We start from the raw sequence: 25,447 nt of genomic DNA, 5'->3' as shown, positions 1-25,447 counted from the left end.
TTAAAAATGACCAGAGAGTGACTATGGGCAAAACATTCTCCCTCACACACATTTATATGAATTCTGCACAAGATGCATATAAAAAAGTGATGGAGGTTCAGTCATGGAGTTGCAGCTGGCATCCTGACATTTTTGACCTATGGATGTCCCTGACTTCAGCTTTGCTTGTTTCCTTCCTATCTTTCAGGTGCAGGAGCCATACAGCCAGGAGCTGGAATGGGACCAGCTGGAGCTAAAGCTGGTAGGTTGGGTAGCAATGGCAAGCTGGGGAAGAGGTTCCTTTACAGGTCGTCCTCAACTTGCAACAGTTCATTTAGTGACGATTCAAAGTTACAACAACACTGGAAAAAAGTGACTCATGACTGTTTTTCACTCTTACGACAGTTGTAGCATCCTCACGGACATGTGATCAAAATTCAGACACTTGGCAACTGACTCATATTTATGAGGGTTGCACTGTCCCAGGGTCAGGTGACCACATTTTGCAACTTTCTGACAAGCAAAGTCAATGGGGAAACCAGATTCACTTAACAGCCGGTATTACTAAATTAACAATTGCAGTGATTCGCTTGACATCTGTGGCAAGAAAGGTCATCAAATGGAGCAAAACTCAATAAATGTCTCATTTAGCAACATCAGTTTTGGGCTCAGTTGAGGCTGTAAGTCAAGGAGTACCTGCATTTCAAAAGAGGACTAAAATGAAATTATTATCTGCCTCCTGTCTCTTTTATCCGTTATTATGCAATATCTTTGATGTAGTATCAAAGATATTTTGCCTCTGGAATATTAGGGAACTGCAACTGTAGGTTTTATGTTGCTCTGAAATGTGTTTAGGACAAGGTTCATCTAGAGGAAAGGAACATAGATGTAAAGAGGACATGGTGAATACCTTTTGATTTCAGTGACTGCGTGATGATCTTTTAATAATAATAATAATAAATAATAATAAACCTTTTATTGTCAAAGTACAACATGTGTACATTGAGATTAGCTGAGCCTCCCCCTGTGCTCTCTCCCCCCAACACACAGTGACAACAAACCCTCCATCCCACCACACTATGTGAACCAACTACACCACACACCGGCCTCCCAAGTCAATTCTGCATAAGATTATGTCCCATTTAAAAGCCTAACAGCCCACGGATAAAAGCTATTTTTCAGCCTGTTGGTACGGCTGGCTATATTCCTATATCTCCTACCGGATGGTAGGAGAGTAAAGAGATACTGTCCAGGGTATTTGTGTTCTCTGTCTCTCTGTCTCTGTCTGTCTGTCAGTCTGTCTGTCTGTCTGTCTGTCTGTCTGTCTGTCTGTCTGTCTGTCTCTCTCTCTCTCTCTCTCTCTCTCTCTCTCTCTCTCTCTCTCTCTCTCTCTCTCTCTCTCTCTCTCTCTCTCTCTTCTCTCTCCCATCTCCCCCCTTATAAGTCCCATAATTCTTACTTTAACCCCTGCCATTTTAGCATTTTTGGAAATGATTTGCCCTTGCCTTCTTCCTAGGGCCAAGAGATAGAGAGAGCTGTTTTTGTGCCTAATGCAAGACTAGAATTCTTGGTCTCCCAGTTTCTAGCTCAGTGTCTTTAACCCCTGCCTCAAACTGGCTCTCTTATATTAATGATAATTGATTATTGTATCTTTACAATTTATGATCTATGATTTATCACTTTGTGGTTTGTATGTACACTGAGAGCTTATACACCGGAGACAAATTCCTTGTATGTCCAATTAAAGGTAGTCTAGTCGTGCTAGTCGTTTCCGACTCTAGGGGCCGGTGCTCATCTCCGTTTCAAAGCCGAAGAGCCAGCGCTTGTCCGAGGACGTCTCCGTGGTCATGTGGCCAGCATGACTAGACGCCAAAGGCGCACGGAACGCTGTTACCTTCCCACCATAGTGGTCCCTATTTTTCTACTTGCATTTTTACGTGCTTTCGAACTGCTAGGTTGGCAGAAGCTGGGACGAGTAACAGGCGCTCACCAATTACACCTGGCCAATAAAGAATTCTCTTCTCTTCTCTTCTCTTCTCTTCTCTTCTCTTCTCTTCTCTTCTCTTCTCTTCTCTTCTCTTCTCTTCTCTTCTCTTCTCTTCTCTTCTCTTCTCTTCTCTTCTCTTCCATTCCATTCCATTCCATTCCATTCCATTCCATTCCATTCCATTTTACCTTTAAGAAGTTGAAAAGATTAAGCAGGGTGACCTCTCTCAAATTATCTCCATAACAGCACTTTAAATTAAAACAAGATGTAGTTTTTAACTGATCTGTAGAACCAGTGGGTGTCACAGATGAAGAGGCGCAAACCTAGGAGTTTTTTTCCTGGTTCATATTATATTTAGCATATGGTAAAAGTTAAAATGCAATATCGGTCATAATGTATAGAGCAGACTAACCTGTAATTATCCTTCTGTTTACATTGTCCATTTTTGTCTTTTATCATCATAGGAAAATATTCTGCCTTTGGGGCCCAAGGGCTTTCTGCAGGACTAGGTAAGTTTAGCCAGATAAGTGAAATAAATCTAAGAAGCATAACACTTTTATGCTTTTTTCTTTTTTGTATTTGTGGGCTCGAGTTTGACTGGAACAGAAACACTTGTATTTGCCTTCTAAAAAACTTGAAAGGACTGAAGCCACCCATACATACGGTGACATAGAGAAAAAGGAATTTGTGGACAGAGTCGACTCTTGAATGTATGACAAACATCAAAGAAGCAGAAAACAAAAAGGGTGATGGAAAATGCTTCATTTTCCTGGTGTGCCTGGATACAAGTATTCCTCAATTTACACTACAATTGTAATGGAGCCTGCCCATTACAGTTGTGACAATTGTAAAGCAGGTTACCAGATGACCAGACCCATTTTATGACCTTCCCCCCCCCTGCAGTGGTTGTTAAGCAAATGCAGCTGTCATAAAGTGAACCCATTGTTCACTGTGGGCTGTTTTTGCCAAAAACCAGAAGTAAATGCTTGTTTTGAACAAAAACAGCATAAAACATGGTCATGTAACTCCAGAACACTGCCGATAGCTAAAAATGCAGGCCAGTTGCCAAGCATCCAACATTTGGTCACATAAACCAGCTGGGAATTCAGAACTGGGTCATTTTTATTTATTTTTTATTTTTATTTTAATTCCATTTATATCCCGCCCTTCTCCGAAGACTCAGGGCGGCTTACAAGCTTAGCAGTAGCCTTCATTCTATGTATATGCCTGCTTATTAGGGGTTTCACACACACCCCAAGCGGCATTATTACAAAGTCAGCTTGATTGCCCCCAACAATCTGGGTCCTCATAAGTACTTTATATTGGGGGAGGGGGTCTATTGTAACTTCAAACAGTTATTAAGCAACTGGTGGTAAGTCAAGGGCTACCTGTACATGTTAGTTATTTGCAGAGAGATGTTTATGTATTACTGTAGTTATAAAGCTTTCAGAATATGTTCTACTGATGTTAAGAAGTAAGCAATACACTAATATTCAAGATGGCGGGTATGGTGCTATGCATAAAGCCTTGCTCCTTTTGTACATATCTACACATGTGTAAAGGAGCTGCTTTTTTTATACAGCACCCTCTACCTTGCAGATTTTGACCCTCCCTGCAGAAGCCAGTAAGTCGAGTCCACCTTGGTATTTAGACTGAATGCAGGCATTTCCAGCACTCGGGTGTGCCAAATTTTCCCCCAGATAAAGTTTGAACCTAGAATTTTTCCATTTTGATTCATTCTGAGGGTTCTGAGTAACCTAAGAATGGCTGTTTGGGGACAAACCATTTCCAGAATGCCTGAAACGCTCAGATTGGGTTGAAAAGGTCAAGCCATTCATAGACTATGCCAAACAGCCCATTGCAATCTCCAAACCTCCAAAGAACATTTTGCACACACCTACCAAGAAGTTCACAAGGTGGACCTCTTGATTTTAAAGTAATAGTTTCATTTTTTTTTCATCCCATTTTTCCACCCGTTAAAGAGGGACTTGTAAATGTTCTCTCTCATTAAATACTTTGATCTTAATAGCAACCTGGGTAGGATTTCTAGACCAGCACAGTAACAGTGATTGATAAGCCCATTCTGTTTCTCTGCCTATGCACTCATCACATCTACTCTAGTTTGAAAGAACTGATGCAAAATTTGGACTCCTCTGCTTTGCCAATACTAAACAAAATTTATGGTTTGAGGGAAATTACCTTACAGGTAAGTCTGCCCACAGTCATACACAAATATTAACTTTCCTTGTCTCTTTCCTTGCAGGTGTTCAAAATGGATTTGGGGCTGCACGAGGTTTTGGGGGCAAACCAGGGAAGCCAGGTGAGCAATGCCTTTGTTGATAGCTGGATTCCAATCTGTCAATACAAAATCCTACACTGACAATTTTTGTGCTAAATATGCATCAGGCAGGAAGGCCTGGAGGAATGTTGTCCATAGGGTCGCGATGGGTCAGACACGACTTTGCAGCTAACAACAACAACAAATGCATCAGAGACTATAACACCTACTCAGTATAGACAGAGCAGTTGATTTCTTTTACTCAGTGTAATGCACCCAAGTCTGAGCATACCTACTCCAGGATGGTTGAAAAGGTGTCATCTGAAGATGCTTTTGTGATCATCTGGCCAGCATGACTAAATGCTGAAGCGCAGAGAATGCTGTTACCTTCCCAGTGAAGTGGTACCTATTTATCTATTTGCATGCTTTCAAACTGCTAGGTTGGCAGGAACTGGGGCAAGGACAGGAGCTCACCCCATCACATCTTGAACTCTGACCTTCCAGTCAACAAGCCCAGTGCCTTAACTGCTAGACTAATGTGCCCCTTAATGATCATGTTCTTAACCAGATATTTGTCATTACAGGATTTAAAGATTTAGCAGAGATGCACAGTCTCTTTGGAGCTGAGGACCTCCACTGCCTTTTCAGTGGCTTCAGGCAAAAAAAGGGGAACAGGGCTAGGCGATTATTACCCATTTATTTAATCATTGTTTCCTTTTGTGACAACTTAGGAAGGAGCTTGGAACAACAAACCTGGAGTAGCTTGTGGCCCTGAGGCCACAGGTTTGCATATATGTGAATAACTATTACTATAAGACTTTAATAGTAATCCCTCTTTTCCATTTTTTCCCTGAAGTGATTGATCTTACTATCTAATGCATCTCTGTCTGAATCTTTCTCCGCAGGTTACAGAATGCCAGCTGGATATGGAACTGGTATGATGTGCTTCTCTTGTTCAGTTTCAATGCATGGGATGTTCCACGTTCAAAATAGACATTCAGAGTTCTCCACGTTCAGAAGTCCAACGTAAAAAAAGGCCTATTCTGAACATTTCACACTGTTAGTCTCCCCAGGTAGACCAGACGGGAAATAGGACCAGATGAGCTAATTTTACTTGATTGCAAGGGTTAGAGTTTATTACTTTATTAACAGAATCTTGCAAGTCTGAAAGTAGAAATCTCTCACCCCTTTTACAGACTGAGAAGTTACTGAGTTTCATTTCTGGGCTTCTTTCTCTGTCCATTATGCAGCTGCAGGCTATGCCTTCTCTTGTCTGATCGCCCTAGGCAGCACCTCTCCCCCACCCCTCCTAACATCATTCCCACACACCATTACACACATTGCATCACTTTTGGAACATCTAAAGCAGTCAAGGTCACAATGTTCTGTGATGGCCCATTCTACACACACCTGTTTAAAACTCAGCATTGGGAAATGTTGAACTCAATTCCATGGGAAGGTTGAGGGATAAGGATTTGGTTTTTGAAGGATCCTGACCACTGGGTTGAAGTCCTCTACGCTTATCCTTGAGTCAACAGAGGATTACATGCACGTATTTGCAACTCCACTGTTGATTCCTGTCCTGCTTCAAATGGCTTTGTTTCCAGTTACTGAAATCAACTGATTTCTCTTCTAGATAATGAGTGATGAAATGTAACAAATTCTCTATACCTTACTTAAAACTATTTTTAGATGCTCTCCGGATAAGGAGGGAAAATTCTACTTTAAGACCGGAATGACTTAAGCTTGTCTCACTTGTTGCAAGAGGATAAAGTAGGAAAAAGATGTCCTCCCGATGTGTTTGTGCTGTAGTTAAATGCCCGTGAGACAAAACCCGTAGAAATCCCTTTGGCTATTGGCAGCTTTAGCACAAAATGACCTTTCCATGCTGTTAACAAGTGAGGATTTCTCCCGTAGGAGAAATCAGTAGTGAAAAATGAACTACAGGTAGTCCTCACCTTACAATAGTTCATTTAGTAACCATTCAAAGTTACAGCGGCACTAAAAAAAGTGACTTATGACCACTTTTCACAGTTATGACCGTTGCAGCATCCCAGGATCACGTGATTTACATTCGGATGCTTGACAACTGACTCAGATTTATGAGGGTCACAGTGCCCCAGAGTCATGTCATCCCCTTTTGCAACCTTCTGATAAGCAAAGTCAATAGGGAAAGCAGATTCACTTAACAACCATGTTACTCATTTAAGAACTGCAGTGATTCACTTAACACATGTGGCGAGAAAAGCCATAAAATGGAGCAAACTCACTTATTATTATTATTATTTATTGAATTTTTATACCGCCCTTCTCCCGAAGGACTCAGGGCGGTGAACAGGGCATATAAATAGAAATACAAAAATTAAAAAAAAGATTAAATAATTGCCCAATTAAAACAATCAAAATGTAAAACCTATTAAAACCCTAAGGTTCCCCCATCAGGCCAGGCCAGCTTGTTCGAATAAATGGGTCTTTAACCCGCGCCGGAAGGAGCAAAGATCCGGTGCCGTCTGGAGCTCAACCGGCAGTTGGTTCCATAAAGCCGGAGCGCCCACAGAGAAGGCCCTCCCCCTGGGGGCCACCAGTCGACATTCTCTGACCGGAGGCACCCTGAGGAGGCCCTCTCTGTGAGAACGCACAGGGCGGAGGGGAGTCGACGCCGGCAGCACTTAACAGATTTCTCACTTAACCACAAAAAATTTAGACTCAGTTGTGGTCTTAAGTTGAGGATCACCTGTAGTTTATTAAGACCAACTCTTTTTGCATTATTATTTATGGATTTTTGGGCCCCCCAAATGTTTGGACTGTACGCACAAATTAGAAAGGCTGTGTCTCCAGACTTGACATGATCCAATGGAAAAAGAAAAGTTAAAGCAGATGCAAAGGAAAGTGAGCTGGTAAAAGCAAAGTGAATCATCATGACAACAGGCCCATTCAGAGAAAGGGCTGGTTGTAGAGGAGGAACAGTTATCAGTTGGACTCTGCAAACTAAGCAGACTGTCGAAAGAGCAACAGCGTTCTCTAGACCTTTGATGATGGAAAATATACATTTTAAGAATTTATATGTACTTTTTCCCTGATGATGGCCGAACGAAACATTTTGAAAATATTCCAAATCTAAAAAAAAAAGAAAAGAAAACCTAGACAGCGAAACAACATCTGGGTATGGACACATGAATAAGATAAGACCAAGAAAAATTAATATACATTTGCCTGCACAAAGATGAGAAATGGTTGGCCTTTTAAGAAATTATCTTCAAAATCAAAGATTTGCTTGAGTTTTATGATATTCCATGCCAAGAGTAGGAGCCAGCTGCCTCAGTTGGTTTGTCTAATGGTAGGACAGACCAGCCATGGAAAATTTGCTGATACATTTGATTATAATAGTACTTCTGATGTGACATGAAGATATGATATGGCCTTAATATAGACATCTGCCCATCTTTATAGACAGTGATGGGACTCAAATACGTGAACAACCGGTTCTCTGTGTGGATGCCGCTTCCGGAAGTCAATTCTGTGCCTGGGCAACAAAAAATTAGCTACTGGTTCTGCCAAAGTGGTGTGAACCAGCTGAATCCCATCATTGTTTATAGATATGGGAAGGAAACCACCTGATCTGTGTTTTGGAGAACTGCTCAGATCCCTCCTATAAATCATTTTGTAGAATTGGGTGCTAAGTAAAGACTAGTGAACACAAACTATGTTTGATTAATTACAGAGGCACATCAGAAACTCTTTTCCAATGATTTGAGGGACAGTTGTAGAATATTTCAACCAAACAGGTTGTCTTAAGTGAATGCTTCTAATGTCTGCCATTTAAAAAAAATCAGAAATTTGTTTGACTTCAAACAAACTTAGCATAGACTGATACTGGCTATGAATTTGGGAAGTCAACTGAAGTCTTTAACATTGGGCCAGCATAACTTTCACAGCCCACCCAGGGCTCTTATGATGTTCTAGCCTATAAGAATATCTAGAGGGTATCAGATTAGGGAAAGTTGTTTTGACATGATTATCTAAAAATGCATTGTTCACCTAGAAATGAAATATGACCACTGTTAATTTAAATTAGTTTAAAAACAAATGATCAGTGTCCAAACTAGGATATAGCTCATGATGCATCTTTGCTTTCCAGGCTTCAGAGGTGTTGGTTACCCCCATCCTGGTCTCCCCTTGGGAGGTAAGAATTCTCACTTGGATATTTTTTCTTGATTTTATGACTCTTCTTCCCAGCTGAAGAGGCATCTCTTTTCTAAAATGTTGGTTTATTTTTTTAAGGGAATTTTAAAAAAAAGGAACAATACATGCACATTAGAAAATACAGATTTTATATGGGAAATTTTTGCAGAATAATGTATGGTAATATTAGAACAAGGTACAAATTATCAGAAGAAGCATCTTTCATACTCTAATAAATCCACCTGAATTAAAACAAATGTAAAGTTGATTGTGACAATTTAACACCTTAGCATTTTCAAAACTGTCATATTTAACCACTATTAAAGTAAAATTTCAGATTAGTTGAGTGATCTATGCAATAAAACTAAACAATCATAGCCAACAACCTTAGATTAAAAGAGCCCAAACCTCAGATAAGGCAGCAAACCACATGCAGTACTCCATAAATAGTTTCTAGGTTAAACTGAAGTTGACTTTGGACTAACGAGGCACTTTTACATGTATTTTTCTTCTTAACATTTCAGTGAAAAACACATCTTGCTCCAAGTATGCTTTTTTTACAAGCTGAGAGGCCCACCAGGTGATTTGATTGCATTTCTTGGTTAAAAACAACCCTTCTTTTTCCTGTGTGGACTTTCTGGAAGCAGTTGGGTGCCTCTTTCATTTTAAGATTTTTGGGGATTGAGTCTTGTAATGATTAGTTTGCTGGTTTTTCTTTCCTTTTATGTGAGATCTTAGACTGTTTATTTAACTGATAGCTCCTGTTGGGTCCATTTGACTACTTTAGTTTTCACACATAAATCTTGGCAGCAGTCAGGCTGATTAGCCCAATTATTTCTATTTATTATGGCAGATTCTTTTTTAAGTGTTTTTCTTATGCAAAGCATGCTCTCAGCTTCTTCCTTTGGAATGTGTGTGTGTGTGTGTGTGTGTGTGTGTGTGTGTGACTATAATAATGTGACTGTTATTAGTGTGAATAGAATATAATATCTTTACTGTCATTGTGTAACTCACAACAAAATTAAATTGCTCAGAATGTCATTGTTTAGGATTTCAGCTTGTTACTGCGGGATTCGCTGTCTAGTTGAAATAAACAATCACCAGCCAAAACTTCCAAGAGAAAATAATGGTAATTTATTTTGCAAAGAGGGTGCTCCTTGTGCATGCAAACACACAGTGGACACACCTTAAATCTTCAATATTTATATTCTCCATTGCCATTACAAATTTACCTCTCACCTCTTCTTCATTGGCTTAGTAATCATACTGTAATCCTGTCCACACAGCCTATCCAAAGCTTCCAAAGTGAATACATTATCTCTGCCTCTGATTACATCTCCCACCTCCCTAATTCTATTACCCCCCCCCCGGCCTTATTTACAGAATTAACTTTTATGGTTGTTAGTTCCTGGTGGGTTGTCTCTAAAGTTACTATAATATCAGTAAATTCTGGTTAAGATAGAAAAATGTGGGTTAGACAGCATCACCACCAGATGGATTTGTAGCTGGCTGACCAGCCGTATTCAGCGTATGGTCCTCAATGAAACTGCATCTACATGGAAGGAAGTATATAGTGGGGTGCCCCAGGGCTCTGTTCTGGGCCCAGTGCTCTTCAACATCTTCATCAACGATTTGGATGAGGGAATAGATGGGGAACTCATCAAATTTGCAGATGACACCAAGCTGGCAGGAATAGCCAATACTCCAGAAGATAGGCTTAAGAAACAGGAGGATCTGGACAGACTTCAACACTGGGTGCTATCTAACAAAATGAAATTTAACGGTGAAAAAAGTAAGGTTCTACATTTAGGCAGGAAAAACCAAATGCACAGGTATAGTATAGGTCAGTGATGGCAAACCTTTTAGAGACCGAGTGCCCAAACTGCAACCCAAAACCCACTTATGAATCGTCGGGTGCCGGGTGGGCGTGGCCCATTGAGTGGGTGTGGCCCATTGGGTGGGTGTGGCCAATTGGGTGGGCGTGGCTGCGGTGGTAATGGCAGACTGGGTGGGACTAAAAAGTTCAATCAATCAATTCCAACTTTGCGAGATCTTTTTTTCCCCATGAGAAGTTGAAATTGATTGATTGATTGAACCTTCTTTTTTTTTGCACACGGCGGCAGAGGCCTAAAGCAAAAAGGTTTTATAAAATCCAGCTGAAGGCCTAGGACTGTGGCAATGGCAGGCGTGCCCACAAGGAGGGCTCTGCGTGCCACCTGTGGCACGCATGCCATAGGTTCGCCACCACGGGTATAGGTGGTACCTTGCTCAATAGTAGTGACTGTGAGAGGGATCTTCGAGTCCTAGTGGACAGTCACTTAAATATGAGCCAGCAGTGTGCTGCAGCTGCCAAATAAGCCAACACAGTGCTAGGCTGCAATAACAGAGGTATAGAATCAAGATCACGTGAAGTGTTAATACCACTTTACAATGCCTTGGTAAGGCCACACTTGGAATACTGCATCCAGTTTTGGTGACCACGATGTAAAAAAGATGTTGAGACTCTAGATAGAGTACAGAGGAGAGCAACAAAGATGATGAGGGGACTGGAGGCTAAAACATATAAGGAACGGTTGCTGGAATTGTGTATGTGTAGTTTAATGAAGAGAAGGGTGAGGGGTGACATGATAGTAGTGTTTCAATATCTCAGAGGCTGCCACAAAGAAGAGGGGGTCAAGCTATTCTCCAAAGCACCTGAAGGCAAGACAAGAAGCAACGGATGGAAACTAGTCAAGGAGAGAAGCAACCTAGAACTAAGGAGAAACTTCCTGACAGTTAGAACAATTAACTAGTGGAATAACCTGCCTCCAGAAGTGGTGAATGCTCCAACACTGGAAGTTTTTAAGAAGAGACTGGACAGCCATTTGTCTGAAATGGTATAGGGTTTCCTGCCTGAGCAGGGGGTTGGACTAGATGGCCTCCAAAGTCCCTTCCAACTTTATTATTATTATTATTATTATTATTATTATTATTATTATTATTATTATTATTATTATTGTTGTTGTTGTTGTTGTTGTTGTTGTTGTTGTTGTTGTTGTTGTTGTTGTTAATATACCGGTTTTCAGAGTATCAGAGACCTACCTAGATACAATTCTCATGCTTCAGCAAGGCTCATGAGAATAAAATACATCCAATGTACTGTATTTTTTTTCACAGGCTAGCATGTCTTCTGCAGTTTCTGTAAAAACAATAGACCCTTTTCCCCACATTACTAAAAAAAAGGATGAACAATGCCAGACACAGTATGCATGTATTATCCAAAAAGCTTCATCTGCAGAATATATAGCGTCTGACTTCTTACTCTGTCATCCCACAGGTCTTGGAGCAAGAGGCAAGCCTTCCAAAGCAGGTAATAGGATCTCAGCTTCCCCAATGGGTTTCTTTTGGGACACCTGAAAGATCTACAGGCTATTTGGGATTGCGACTGAGACCAGAATTCCCCTTGCTAAGCAAGGTGGTTATCAAGTGAGCCCCATCGGATTTACTGCCTTTTTTTGCTATGGTTGTTAAGTGGATCACTGCAATGAAATGAATTACATGGTCATTAAGTGAATCCATCTTCTCCCATTGATTTTGCTTGTCAAAAGCCAGCTGGGAAAGTTTTTTTAAAAGAAATCCCATTTATATCCCGCCCTTCTCCGAAGACTCAGGGCGGCTTACAATCTAAGAAGCAGAAATCAATGTACTTAGCAATAGCCTTCATTCTATGTATATGCCTGCTTATTAGGGCTTTCGGGGGGGCCCCAAGCGGCATTTTTACAAAGTCAGCTTATTGCCCCTTATTATTTATTATTATTTAAACAAGGTAAATAGATAGCAGCCACTGCATTTTTTCCCCCACTCTTTGCTGAATGGTTTTCTTTAAGAAAGCTCTGCAGTTATGGACTTTGGTAAGGCACTGATGTATCATCCTAACCTCTTGCCAATGGTTCACAGCAACTTCATTATTGCACTTCATTACGATTTGGCAGGAAACCCACATGCTCTTCGAGTTCACAGCCGTTCCATGAGACCCATATTGTAGCCTCAGCCTTTCCTCAGGGTTGTATTTTTATCTTGTAGGCTGCCATGTGTTTGCACTTTTCCAGTTCATCGGACATTACATATTGCATCTTTGGTCTCAGCAAGCTTTTGGCAAGCCAAGTCTTCTCCTTTTTTTGATCTTCCCATTGTTACTAGTGCCAGGGAAATGAAGAACAAAGGTGGCAACAAGGCAAGGATCAGAGAAGATTATGAAGGAAAGCATTCAAAACATTCTTAGCTTCTGATTACCCTGAGCAAGTTACAAACAGGGCTCATTTCTGAACACAGCTTGATAACCTAGGAATTAATCCACAGGGGGTTTAGCTGCAAAATGTGGATATAGAGTCACTGGAAGTTTTCTAAAGTTTATCTCTCCAAAGGGAGATTTTTAGGCCCAATTTTCTTTTTAAAATGAATCTTTTAGCTATTCTTTTTCCCTGATGTCTCCTTTTGTGAACAGGAAAGATACTTTACACATATTCAGAAGTAATTACTTCCAGTTTTCCATGTCAGCCCTGCTAGCTGAGCTTTAAGCAAAAGATAAGGAAAAAGAGGAAAAGTATTTGTATTTGTGTGTGTGTGTGTGTGTGTGTGTGTGTGTGTACTTGTGTCCTGGTTTTTACTGTGTATTTTCTTCCACAGGATATATGGGTGGTGTTGGAGCTGGAAGTTTCCCAAGCAATGGGATGCAGAATGGATATGGCAATGGTAAGAAAGCTACACATATTGTCAGACTGGATTGTTTCAGAAAGAGGCACATGTAGGTATTGTGCAAGTAAGCCTCTTCATAGAGTTGTACTAATGGTACACTAATGATAATGTACTCATGGACTTGCATGTAAAAATTCAACACGTGCCAACTTCTAGTCAAGGAACACCTGGTAGGTGGGTCAGAGTGACTAGTATTGAGGTAAGGAGCCATAAATTTGTTATAAAGCAGCTTCTTTGGACACACTGTTATGTACAAATTGCCCTTTCATTTTCCTCTTTGTTTCCATTTCTGCCATCTTGTCTTGGGATACTTGAGGTAGTCGTCAACCAACATCCAGAATTTCCATTGTAAGTCATTGTGGCCATAAGTCAAGATAGACTCATTTTTACAACCATTTTTCAGTGAATCATCATTTCACATTAAGTGAACCCAGGATTGTTAAGCAAATACCACAGTTGTTTTGTGGAGTTTTGCCATAAATCAACAAAAATGGTAGCAAATCGCAATCGTGACTGCAGGATGCTGCAGTCAGTCATAAATGTCAATCAGTTGGCAAACATTCGAGCTGCAATCATGTGAACATTGGGCTGGTGTGACAGTCAGAAGTGCAAGGACTAGTCATAAGAGGGGGGACTGGACTTTTTTCAGCAGCATCATAACTTTGATTAGTCACTAAACAAATGGTTGTAAGTTAAGGACTACCTGTACCCTGGTTTTTCACAAAGCAGATAAAAATCATGGCTGCATTTCTCTTTCATGCAAACTGTTCCTGGTTTTCCCTGGCATCACTAATTCAGAAACATAGACAGCTGCATGAATGAAGCAGCCCAAAAATGTTGTTGCACATTACTTGCTGCAATAAATAGGTATGTCCAGAATGTGGCGCTATTGACCAATGTATTAAAAAAAATAAAAGCTGTCTTCTTTATCTGAATTCAACTGCTTTAGAACACACAATAGATACACAATAGATAATTCGAGATTGGTGCCATGAGTTTCTAGCTGGCTAGACGAATGACATCTTCTTTTATTTTTTCAGGCTATGGAGCTGGAGCCAATGGATTCCCTCTTGTTGGAGCTCAGCCAGGTGGGAATGAGGATGGATGGCATTAATTTCTCACATTTGTTTTTCTCCTTTCCTCCAAAGAGTTTAGAGAACCATTTTAACATAACAACTGATAAGGGAGTGTAGGCTAACCAGATGGCAAGCTGCTTAAGCCTTCTGGTCAAGTTGATGACAAAGGCCATATTTGAATGTCGATTACTCATGTTCAAATTCAGCAGCTGCCACCACTGCACTATATTGGTAAAGGTAAAGGTAAAGGTTCCCCCGCACATGCGTGCTAGTCGTTTCCAACTCTAGGGGCTGGTGCTCATCTCCGTTTCAAAGCCGAAGAGCCAGCGTTTGTCCGAGGACGTCTCCATGGTCATGTGGCCGGCATGACTAGATGCCAAAGGCGCATGGAACGCTGTTACCTTCCCACCGTAGTGGTCCCTATTTTTCTACTTGTATTTTTCATGTGCTTTCGAACTGCTAGGTTGGCAGAAGCTGGGACAAGTAACAGGCGCTCACTTTGTTACGCGGCACTCGGGATTCGACCTGCCAAACTGCCGACCTTCTATATTGGTAGTGATGGGGAAATTCATTTGGGACCGAGATAGTATAAAGAAACCGAAGAGTAAGAAAGAAGTGGGCTACAGAATTTGTTACCAGTCATGGATCTCTAGCTCAGTGTGAGAGCTTATTTGGGTTATTGTGCGCTTCAGCCAAGAAAGCGTGGCAGTTAGGGAGCCAGCAATTGAGCAGGTGAAAGTGTAAGGAACATTAGTTGAAGGTCCAAGGCAATTTACGTGAGACCCAGACAAATATACTATCTCCCTTCAGTGAAGTTCAAGGTTCATGGCAATACAAATGCTCCTTTGAGTATGGCTCAAGGTTAGAATCCCAGGCCCAGTCATTAATATTATTAATTAAAAGGATCAAATAATATACCAGTTTCCCATGATGTCTTGCAATTCTTGCAGTTGTAATCCCAGCCTATCTAGAAGGCAGAAGGCAGGAATATCTAATATTCAGCTAAAAGAGATGACCTACTGAGCTGCAAAGCTTTCTCTGTTCCAGTGAGATTTATAATTAGATGGATCGGCATTTTGCAAGAGCAAATGTGTTGATTTCACACATTGTGCTAAGCCATGGTTCATTTCAATCATGGTTTTTGAATAAACCACATTGGGCTAAGCCACAAACCATTGATTCCAAATGTCTGTAGCTTTTCCCTTAGAGTAAACGATAAACTATGGTCTGCAGAATATAGCAGCTGAGGTCAAACTACCTCTAAATCAACTAGACTACGGCTTAAAATGTTATGCAAATTCAGTCAGTCAATCTGCAAAATTAAAACCAGGGCTACAATGGGAACAGGCTTTTCCTGCCATGTCTTTGTTGTACCAATTTCTAGTCTGAAATTATCCCAGTACCATATAACCCTGATTTATTTTATGAGGCATTGTGTAGCTCCAAAAGGAGAAATTTGGATGAGAAAATGACATAAATTATGGTTCATCACACAGTCACACACAGTTCAGACTGGATTTGGCATTTTTATCCACCTATCAAAAATTATTATTACGTTTTATTTATTTGAATTTTTAGTGTCAAAGGCATTCTTACCCCATCGCTACTGTGCTCTCAGGTTGAAACAAGCCTTCCCTGTAAATATATTGGCTTTAAAATGCAGAAGACCTTATTCTAGTTCAGACATGTCAAACCCGCGACGTCACATGACGTCACGCAACATATCGGGACGGTTTTGCCATTGCCGGCAATGGGGTGGGCGCGGCTTCTGCATGACGCATCCGGCCCACGGGCCGGCAGTTTGACACCCCTGTTCTAGTTCTTTCACTCTCAGAATTACCGTAGTGTGGTGTGATGGCTCAGCAATTACGACCCTGGGCTTTTCAGCTGGAAAGCTTGACAGCTCAGGTTCGAGACCCAAGCAGCAAGGTGGCTCTGGTCCTTGCCCCAGCTCCCATCAGCCTAGCAGTTTGAAAGCATGCAAATGCGAGTAGATAAATAGGTACCACTTTGGTGGGAAGGTAACAATGCACTGTGATATCATGCTGGCCACATGGCCACAGTAATGTCTTTGTACAGCACTGGCTCAGTGGCCCTTGAAACAAGAGATGAGCGCTGCCCCCTGTATTCAGTCACTAGCCGAGTCAAATCCACAGGGACTCATTCACCTTTACTCTCAAAACTAGCGTTCCCAGTTTCTCCTACTATTTACAACTGTAGGGTTGGGGAGGGAATACTTTCTTCAGTTTGAAGGAAGTAGATTTTAGGAAATATACATATTTGCAAGAAATTAATCGCAGTCGGTATTGAATCATTGAATCAATGCAGGATACAATCTGGGTCAGTGAGTAGTGTTTATAGTGCCTGTTGTACATGGCTTTTTAGATGTTGATTGGGATGTGTTGATGGCTGGCTTTTAAGTCGTAAACTGTCATTTTGCTTGTTTTGCCCAGCCCTCACCCTCTAAGTACTTGATAGGCTGATGGTAAATCAGCACTCCTGTTGATTGACGAGCGGCTTGAGCGGCCTGTTTCCCAGGCTTCAATACCACAAGCAGAACAGCACACACCCTGCCAAAGAAAAGTTTCCCTAAGGATGGGCTCCAGCATGAGTCCAAAGCTTGGAAGACTAAATGTCTTCTGGTCCCGGTGACCAACCCAGATTGGATCCTGGGACACACGTATATTTGCTTTCATTCATTGAATCAATGCTGAGATGTAGGCCATGTTTGCAGATGGTAGCTAACCACATTTTAGCCTCACTTTTGTGCAAATTCAGCTGATGTGTCTTGTTTAAATTCCAGGATACTATGTAAATCCAGAAAATTAGGTTAATTGAACAAACCATAGTTATGATGATGGCTTAAGTGTGTCGTGTGAACACAATCTTTAGGCTGGTTTCATTCACAGGTGTCCAGATTCCATATGGCAGTCAGCTAGGTGGTCCAGCTGCTGCTGCTGCTGCTGCCGCCTCCACCAAGTATGGAGGTGAGTCTCCAAGCTATGACAGAATTAAGAGCAGTATTCCTCTACCACTCCCTGGCAAATCCAACCAATCTTTGTGCAGCTTGAAGTTAGCCAAGTGGACTTTGCCAAGTGCTTAGCAAGCTCTGAGCACCAAAGATCTGATCTTGGAATGGCCTGAGCAGAACTACATTGACCATTATTCTGGTTTTAAGCCCTTCCATCATGACTTCCTCCCAAAAAATCATATTATTTGAAGAAGGCAAAGAGAAATTTTTGTGGAATAGCCACACATCTCCTCAAGCTTCTTCTCAACAGTGGGGTCCTTCCAAGGTACTGGATAGAAAGCCACTGTGGATGATGGACGTTTTGATTTGTTAGCAAAGTGCCACATTGGGGACAGCTGTCCTAGAGCTTCAGATTCCTGGAGAGAGGGAATACCTATTCTGTTTAATTAAAGGTGTAATGTAGATTTGTCTTAAGATGTGGGAAGATGGCTACAGAGGAACTGGGCTTGTCTCTGTTCCAGTTACTCTTCTCTGACTGCCGTCTCTATTATAGGGGCTGGACAACTTCCATACAGAGGACAACCACAGCAAGCAGAAGCTACCGGCCTGGGAGATTATGGTGCTGGCAGATATGGTGTGTGTAGAGCAGAATGAATTGTACTGGGATTATTTTTACACTATATAAGAACAGAAAAATAACATATATTTAAATTTAACATAGCATTAAATTTAGTCTTTTTAAAGATCCCAATTTTTAGACTTGTTAGAAAGGTGTTCTATCTGTAAACAGATTAGAAGATTTATAGGCAAAGAGATACCTTTCTAACTAGGTAATGCTTCTAAGAACTGAAATGATTATTCCAAAAATGTCCTAGGCGGGTAGAGTTATACTTTTATCATCCATATGGGGAAGAAGTCCAACACATAAGGGCGAAAAGGGTTATACCAATTGAATTTCTCTTCTGGTCAAAGACAACAATAATAGAGTGGCATTCCTAGGAAATGCATGAAAGAGTTGTCTTCTTAGAAAGCTACTGTAAACTGAAGTTCAGGAGTAGACTGCCTGGTGCAGGACATTCATTTCTTTGTAAATCACATCTCTTGCACTGAAGATCTCTTGCACATCTCCTTCTTCTAGGAGACCCCAGCCAGCTGCCATACGGTGCTCAACCTGCTGGTCTTGGAGTTGAGGGTAAAGCAGGACCATTTGGTAAGACTATTATGGAACTCTTTTCCTGCACTCCTCTGGTTGTTTTGCAATTGTTTTCCAGAGTTCTAAATTATCTTTGATGGATCTCCTGCCCTTGATTTACATTTTGTTTCAGACACCTGGATCAACTTATGGTCTAATGCTTTCAATATGACATAGCGGGACACAGCAACTTCCTTTACTATACCAGTAAAAATTGGTTAGTACAAAAGTGATCAGGGCCACATGTCTCTCACACACACCCCAACGTCTCTCCCTACAATCACTTCATTTTTCTTTTCTTCTTCGTGTGTGTGTTTTATTTTCCATAATTAAATAAGGGAATGGGAACAGTAGGTTTTAGGAGGTGAACTGCTCTTTAAATTCCTCCAAAACACATGAATTACCCTCCAGATGACAATCTGAAAGGGGGGTGGTGGTGTTAAAGACCCTCTGAAATAGGAGTAATTTGTCCCTCAGGGGCTCCTTCTCTCAACTAGTACGTTAAAAAAAGAAAAAGGAAAAACATACCTAAGAAAGAACAGCCCTTTTGGTGACATCAGCAGATGGCTTCCTATGTCCCCCAAAGTTTGGAGACTGTATTGCAGCCCCTATCTCCTTCACTCTAGGACAGGGGTAGGCAACCTCGGCTCCTTTATGACTCGTGGACTTCAACTCCCAGAATTCCTGAGTCAGCATAGCTGACTCAGGAATTCTGGGAGTTGAAGTCCACGAGTCGTAAAAGAGCCGAGGTTGCCTACCCCTGCTCTGGGATCAGGCTATATGATTACTCCTTGCCACTATGGGCTTTGGAAGGAAAAAGCTCCTCTTCCTACTTAGTAGAGATAATGCTGCAGGCCAAGTCTACTATGTTGCAAGGAACCCTTGTAGATATGACACCAACCTCAAAATCCCTAGATTACATCTGGAGAGTCCTGTGCAATATAAACAATTCTCGTATCTGTTGTTTTAAAAATTCACTTTCTTGCTTTTTGGTCTCTTTCACCCAGGTGGGCCACAAGTAGGATATGAAACCCAGCCTGCCCAGGCAATAGGATTGGATGGTAAGAAATTGAACATCCTACCAGTTGGGATGGAAATGGGAATTTAACAAATAGTTCATCTTGAAAAGGCAAAAGTATTCATTATTCACGTCTTCCTGAGAGTCTCAATGTGTGACTGACCAAGTTAGAAAACACTTACTTAGCATATGATTGATGTAATAAAGGAGCACCATCTTACTGTGCCTCTTTCTTTTCTTTCATACCCCAGGGCAACATTCTCAAATTCTTAGGAGCTGTTAGGTTAGCCTGTCGAAACAAGCCCAGAAAAAAAGAAAGAAATTATTCTGCTTTACATGTATGATGTATTATACTAAGATACGATTCAATTACGCTTTCTCTAATAAACTGCAATCACCACACTTGCTATAAATCCTGATTTGCAAGCCAAAGTGGATGAGTTTATTCAGTCAGATTGAACCCATAGCTGATAGGATGTATCTGCCTTAAACACCAGACGTATAACTTTTGACATCACATTTGTTAAAATACAATTTAAATAGCAAAGTGGCTATTTTGTCTCAGACGAAATAAATTCTCCCATCCAAAAGAACTGCAAATTGCCATTCCATTCCACTCCCATGCAGATTTTGAAAATCAGAAATAAACAGAGAGAGAGAGAGAGAATTTTATGTCTACATAAATCTTCCCCTTTGCAGATAATTGTGTTATATCTTTCGATGACTAGCTGCTGTTGACAGCACAACTGGACCATTCAAAGAGGACAGTCTGTTCACTGCTCCTTAAGTCTTGTATTATATATGGAAATATTCTGTATTGCCTGAACTGGATACTGGATATCCTATTTTAGATGGAAAACATAGGTTCTATATGGATAATTGAAGGTTATTATTGGCAAGTAATGGTCAACAATACTTCCTAGATTCCCATTCCAAGGATCAAAATTTCCAGGAAGGGAGCATAGTGTCAGGGCATTTGATGTGATTTCCTATCTTGTACGTTTTCCCCTTTCTATTTTTCCATCCTTGGCAGGCAACGGAAATGGACTAGGATATTTGAACAGTAGAGACCTTCAAGCTAATGGACTGGGGGCAGGTAAGGTTAAGTGTGACTCTTCACCCCCTCCTCCTCCACAGAAAAGACTCTTACTCTTCATCCTCCTACTGGTTATGTAATTAGCATTAGGGTGTTCTGACAGTCTTAATCCTAAGCTTGTCCCTTTGTCACATGATACTAGCTTTATCTCACTCTAGCTTATGATTCAAACAATCTTATGCTGATTTTAACACTAACTCTGCTAAAGTCAACACAGAACCATGAAGGGCAATAGACCTTTTTTTTTTTTGCACTACCCACCCCATTTTAGATGGGTGTATTTATTTAATCAAAACAGCTTTGATCAATGGATCCTAGAAAAGTCCCTGTATTTTAGGTGAGATGCCATTAGCTGTTCATCAGCCAGTCAGCAAATATCCTCACCATTATCAATACGGACATTTCAGTAGCCAATCAGAGTGATAATAAGAACCAAAATAGCACATCAGTATCTCATCAGGACATGGATATAAAAAGAGCACTGACTGAGCTAAGTTAAGGGTCACTGGGGTGGGAAGGTTCATAGTACCATTGAAGATTATCTTGCCTCTTTTTTTTAATCTGGCAGGTGGATATGCCCCCATTGCTGCAGGGCAAGCCCCAGGAGGATTTGGTAGTCTGCTAGGCCCTGGACAGCCACTAGGAGGATATCGTAAGTGGCACCACCGTTTTGTTTTCCCATGTTTTTTTACTCATTTGCTAATAGCCTAAAACTTGCCTGAAATAATTTCCAGATTTTTGGAATGAGCAATTATTTTTCAAACTGTGCATCTGGGTAATTCTGCAGTCTTTCGATATAAGATCCTTAAGGACTGTATTTTTTAACATTTTTATATCTAACTGCTTAAAGTAGGAACCACTGGGCAATTTAATTAAAAAAATGAATTCATAATAATCAATAAGCTAGTATTAAACAAAGCATTGTTCTTTAAAAGTTTTAGTGTAATGAAATAAAGGAAGCTTTATGGTGATCAGTAGGAATACCCTTTGGAGAAAGCAAGTGTTTGTCACTTAAAGTTTTAAGTGAAGCATACTGTATGTTTACTCAGTGGTACTTCCTAATCTAAGGACTATTGTTGAGAAGGCTTGTTTTATATAGCAACCTTCTGCGTTTCAGACCTCTCTGCTTACCTGAGTTCAGGTAAGGTTTATGTGAAAATCAGTATGATCTAGTAGTGGTTAAGGTATCAGGCTAGAAATCAGGAGACTGAGTTTTAATCTGGATTTAGGCATGAAAGACGGCTAGGTGCCTTTGGCCAGTCACTCTCTCTCTTAGCCCAACTCACTTCACAGTATTATGGTTGTGGGGAAATGTAGGAAGATGAAGGAGTATTGTATATATTATGTTCACCTCCCTGAGTTACTTGTAAAGTAATAAAGATGGAATAATTTTTTTTAAAAAAAAACCCTACAGATTCAAGCATAATAAATAAATCCTTCTACCCATCAGCGACCAACTAAATAACCAGTGAAACAATGAAAATCAGAGCACAGTGTTCTTATTTGCCTCTTCCCCCCTTAAAAGTGTAGGAACATTGTTCAGAAATAATCGATATCCAAACACACTTTCAAGTACAGCCCTACAAAAAGCACTTCACCATCAGCTAACCTGGATGTTGCCAAAGCATGAGTGATAGGACCCTGATCTGATGGTAGACAAGCTACCATTAAAAGCACTTCACACTTCTGTGACTGGGAAAGATTTGAAAATGTACTTAGCATGTCATTGGGAGATCTAGATGGCCAGAATATTGAAACCTATTTACATCTTGCGTGCTGCAAAATATGAGCCAATCTCTGCAGACTTCCTGGGCTTATTTTAGAAGGCAAATCCAGCTTTCTGAAGGTTTTCCTACTATTATGCTACCTTTACAAGATGATACTATTCCACCTTGCAAGCAGTTTTAAATAGTTTTAATTGCTATATGCAGGGCTTTTTTTCTCATAGAACGCTCAGAACGGAGTTCTAGCACCTTTTTTGGATGGAACCTTGTAGGGTAGGCAAGACGGGTTGTATGACATGTGTGAGTTCCGGCACCTTTTTCTTTTACAAAAAAAGCACTGGCTATATGTATCCTTTTTTCTTTCAAATATAATTTTTAACTGAAGAAAAATATGATTTCAGGAATCACAGTGACTTAGCCCTGCCCTTAGCACAACAAAGCAACCATGCCTTGGACTGCAGAGATCATCAGAATTAAGCTACACTTTCATCAGAAGAAAATTTCATTTTTGTTGTTAATGCTATTAGCATAGTCTCCTCAACTGTATTTGCATTTCATTTCTCATTCATATTTTTTGATGTACAGCCCACCTTTTAAAAAGCGTATAAAAGCAACTGTGTTACTAGTTTAACAACTGTAGCAAGAAAGGTTGTTAAATGAGGCAAAAACTCATTTAACATCTGTTTTGCTTAGCAATGAAAATGTTCGGCTCAATTGTGGCCGTAAGTCGAAGTCTACCTGTATAACAGGTAGTCCTCGACTTACAGCCACAATTGAATCCAAAATTTATATGTATAACAGGGTATTTACGGCATTTCTAAATAGCAGTTTCCATTCTGCATTCCCACCATATTGCTTTGAATCTGGCTGTGCAAATTGTCTCCATAGATTCAAACCTTGGAATGCATGAGCCAATCAGGGCCCTAGCCCAAGTTACTATAGGCCCTAGAACTCCCTATCTCATTTCTATTGCGCTGAAGACCATATTGTGAAAAGATAGCACATCAGCCATTTCCTCCAGCATCTGTACTGCATCTATGGATATACCGTGCTACAGATATATAGTTGTTGGGAAGGGAAATGCATTCTTAATAATGCCTGCTGACAGGCAGCATGAACAGATTTGCTTGTGGGATAGAAGAAAGACCAACCTGCAGCAACAAAATCCCCTTATCATTCCACACAAAAGAGAAAGGGGAAAAAATGCCTCAGCAAACAGCTGCTTTAAATTTCCACCCATCCATGACAGAAAACTATTCTGCATCCTATGAATCCCAATCATGCTGCTGTTCCAAGAGGACCATCAGTCCTCTGACTTATTGCAATGGGAATTATTACCAGAGCGCAATATATTTGGTATACTTTGAGGCTACCCTTGGATAGAAACAGAAAATATCACTTTAACCCCATTACAGCTAAAGACGGCTTCAGTTTATTTCACCCATGGGTTGGGGATTGAGATGAAGCCAACTTTATAGAGATGTGATAGAAAAACAATGCTTCCAGGACGTGTTTATGTTATGATTACATAGATGTTGGGAAAGTATGATTAAGTTGTTTGTATTCATCTTTTGGAGTGCTGCAGTTTGCACACAGATATGAAAGTGTAACACTTGTTCATATTATTTATTAAACAGTAAACGTCTTAGGATTATAAAGAAGTATTAACAATCAAGAATATGATGTAAGAGAAACAGAAGAAAAATTCATTGTCCAGAGTTAAATCTTTTGGATTTTTTTTTCTTTTGGGTTAGGAGGGAAGGAATCAAAGTACGGAATGAATGGATACCTGGGAAATGGCTATAGAGGTAAGATTTAAGAAGATGAAATACATATATCTCCTATTATGTTGATTTTCTGTTCACCTTCGTACCCACCATCAGCCAAAACATGCATTCTGTCTGCATTTCTAGGCATTATGTAAAATTAAAAGTTCCACACAATCATCAAAAGTTATTATTTAAATCTTCCCTAGGTTCCTAAGTTATAATGTGATTTATTTATCTTGTGGGTGAAACTAGCTATTGTGATTTGCAAAACATGAAGTGTGAAGCTAGCTGTTGTGATCAACAAACCATGGTTAAAACAAACAAAACCAGTATATTATTTATTTATTTTATTTTTTATTTTTATTATATTTATATACCGCCCTTTCCCAAAGGACTCAGGGCGGTTTACAGGGTGATTAAAACGAAAAATACAAAAGTTAAAAACAATTAAAAAAATTATATCAATCCCTGAACAAATAAAAACCCCAGTTAAAATTAAAATTAAAATTAAAATTCTCAGCCTGGGCCAGAGAGCTCGAAGAGCCAGGTCTTCAGGTCCCGGCGGAGTGAACGGAGGTCGGGGGCAGTCCTAAGCTCCACTGGCAGCTGGTTCCAAAGGGCAGGCGCACCCACTGAGAAGGGCAGGCGCACCCCCTGGGTGTTATCTGCCGGCAATCTCTTACCGGCGGTACCCTGAGAAGACCCTCCCTGTGGGAGCGCACTGAACGAAGGGAGCTTGATGCCGGCAGCAGGTGTTCCCTCAGATATCCCGGACCCTCGCCATTTAGGGCTTTATAGGTCATCACCATTATCTTAAGCCAATCACTGTCTTTCCTGAAGGGTCTGGGATTTCAGCTTAGGTGAAAAGTATTAGGAATTGCTAACAGAAATTAGTTATATATTTCAGCATCACTCAAGGAAGTAATGATAAATATATTTTACTGTTTAAAACAATACTATATTTGTGCTTTTAAGTATTTTATTTTGTTTAAAAAAACTGTACTGGGTTATGGGAATACCATATACGCAAGGAAGGTGAATAATTATGAATGTTGGAGAAGTGGATTCCTAGCTAATTATGTGAGGAATAGGACTGACATTTCCAAAATCATCTCATGCTGTCCTGCAGTCAGTCTCTGTAAATGGCAAAGCTGGAAAATAAAATAATGGTGCCCTTGTCTTCACTCTTTCCTAGGCCGCTGCTCTTCTGGAAAATGCTGAAATACAATATTGCTCTGCAGAACTTCTAACAGCAAGATCTAACATTCTCAGCAATCTTTGGTGCTAAGTTTAAAGACCAACAACTGCGTCCCCAATATAAATGACTGTGTCTTTTTCTTTCTCTATGTTTTATTTTGTCATTAGAAATTTTTCATTTTTTAAAGAGTGAAAAACAGTGCATGTTAGTTTTTAAAGCTTTGGTCAACCATATTTTCCAAGA

At 40.4% G+C, this 25,447-nt stretch overlaps 1 protein-coding gene across 1 annotated transcript; it reads left to right on the top strand.

The window, feature by feature from the left end:
• Nucleotides 1–211: 211 nt before the first annotated feature.
• On the top strand, nucleotides 212–25,447 carry GREP1 (glycine rich extracellular protein 1). The gene is made up of 16 exons (XM_081345932.1): nucleotides 212–241; nucleotides 2,431–2,475; nucleotides 4,230–4,286; nucleotides 5,150–5,179; nucleotides 8,383–8,427; nucleotides 11,743–11,775; nucleotides 13,092–13,157; nucleotides 14,201–14,248; nucleotides 17,761–17,841; nucleotides 18,346–18,417; nucleotides 19,026–19,032; nucleotides 19,407–19,460; nucleotides 20,451–20,513; nucleotides 21,082–21,165; nucleotides 23,992–24,045; nucleotides 25,202–25,447. Exons 3-16 carry the CDS (start codon nucleotides 4,239–4,241, stop codon nucleotides 25,225–25,227), a joined length of 711 nt encoding a protein of 236 aa, XP_081202058.1. The 5' UTR covers nucleotides 212–241; nucleotides 2,431–2,475; nucleotides 4,230–4,238; the 3' UTR covers nucleotides 25,228–25,447.

This window comes from Vipera berus (genome assembly GCF_964194415.1).
Source record: "Vipera berus genome assembly, chromosome: Z".
NCBI classification, from domain to species: domain Eukaryota; kingdom Metazoa; phylum Chordata; class Lepidosauria; order Squamata; family Viperidae; genus Vipera; species Vipera berus.
This window is presented reverse-complemented; position numbering and strand designations above follow the sequence as displayed.

What these genes read in the sequence shown, in the direction of transcription:
- GREP1 (XM_081345932.1), top strand. Translation starts at nt 4,239, where the DNA reads ATGGATTTGGGGCTGCACGAGGTTTTGGGGGCAAACCAGGGAAGCCAG. An exon ending in GCAGAATGGATATGGCAATG is followed by an intron (nt 13,158 to 14,200) that starts GTAAGAAAGCTA and finishes TTATTTTTTCAG; the next exon opens with GCTATGGAGCTGGAGCCAAT. An exon ending in AGCTAATGGACTGGGGGCAG is followed by an intron (nt 20,514 to 21,081) that starts GTAAGGTTAAGT and finishes TTAATCTGGCAG; the next exon opens with GTGGATATGCCCCCATTGCT.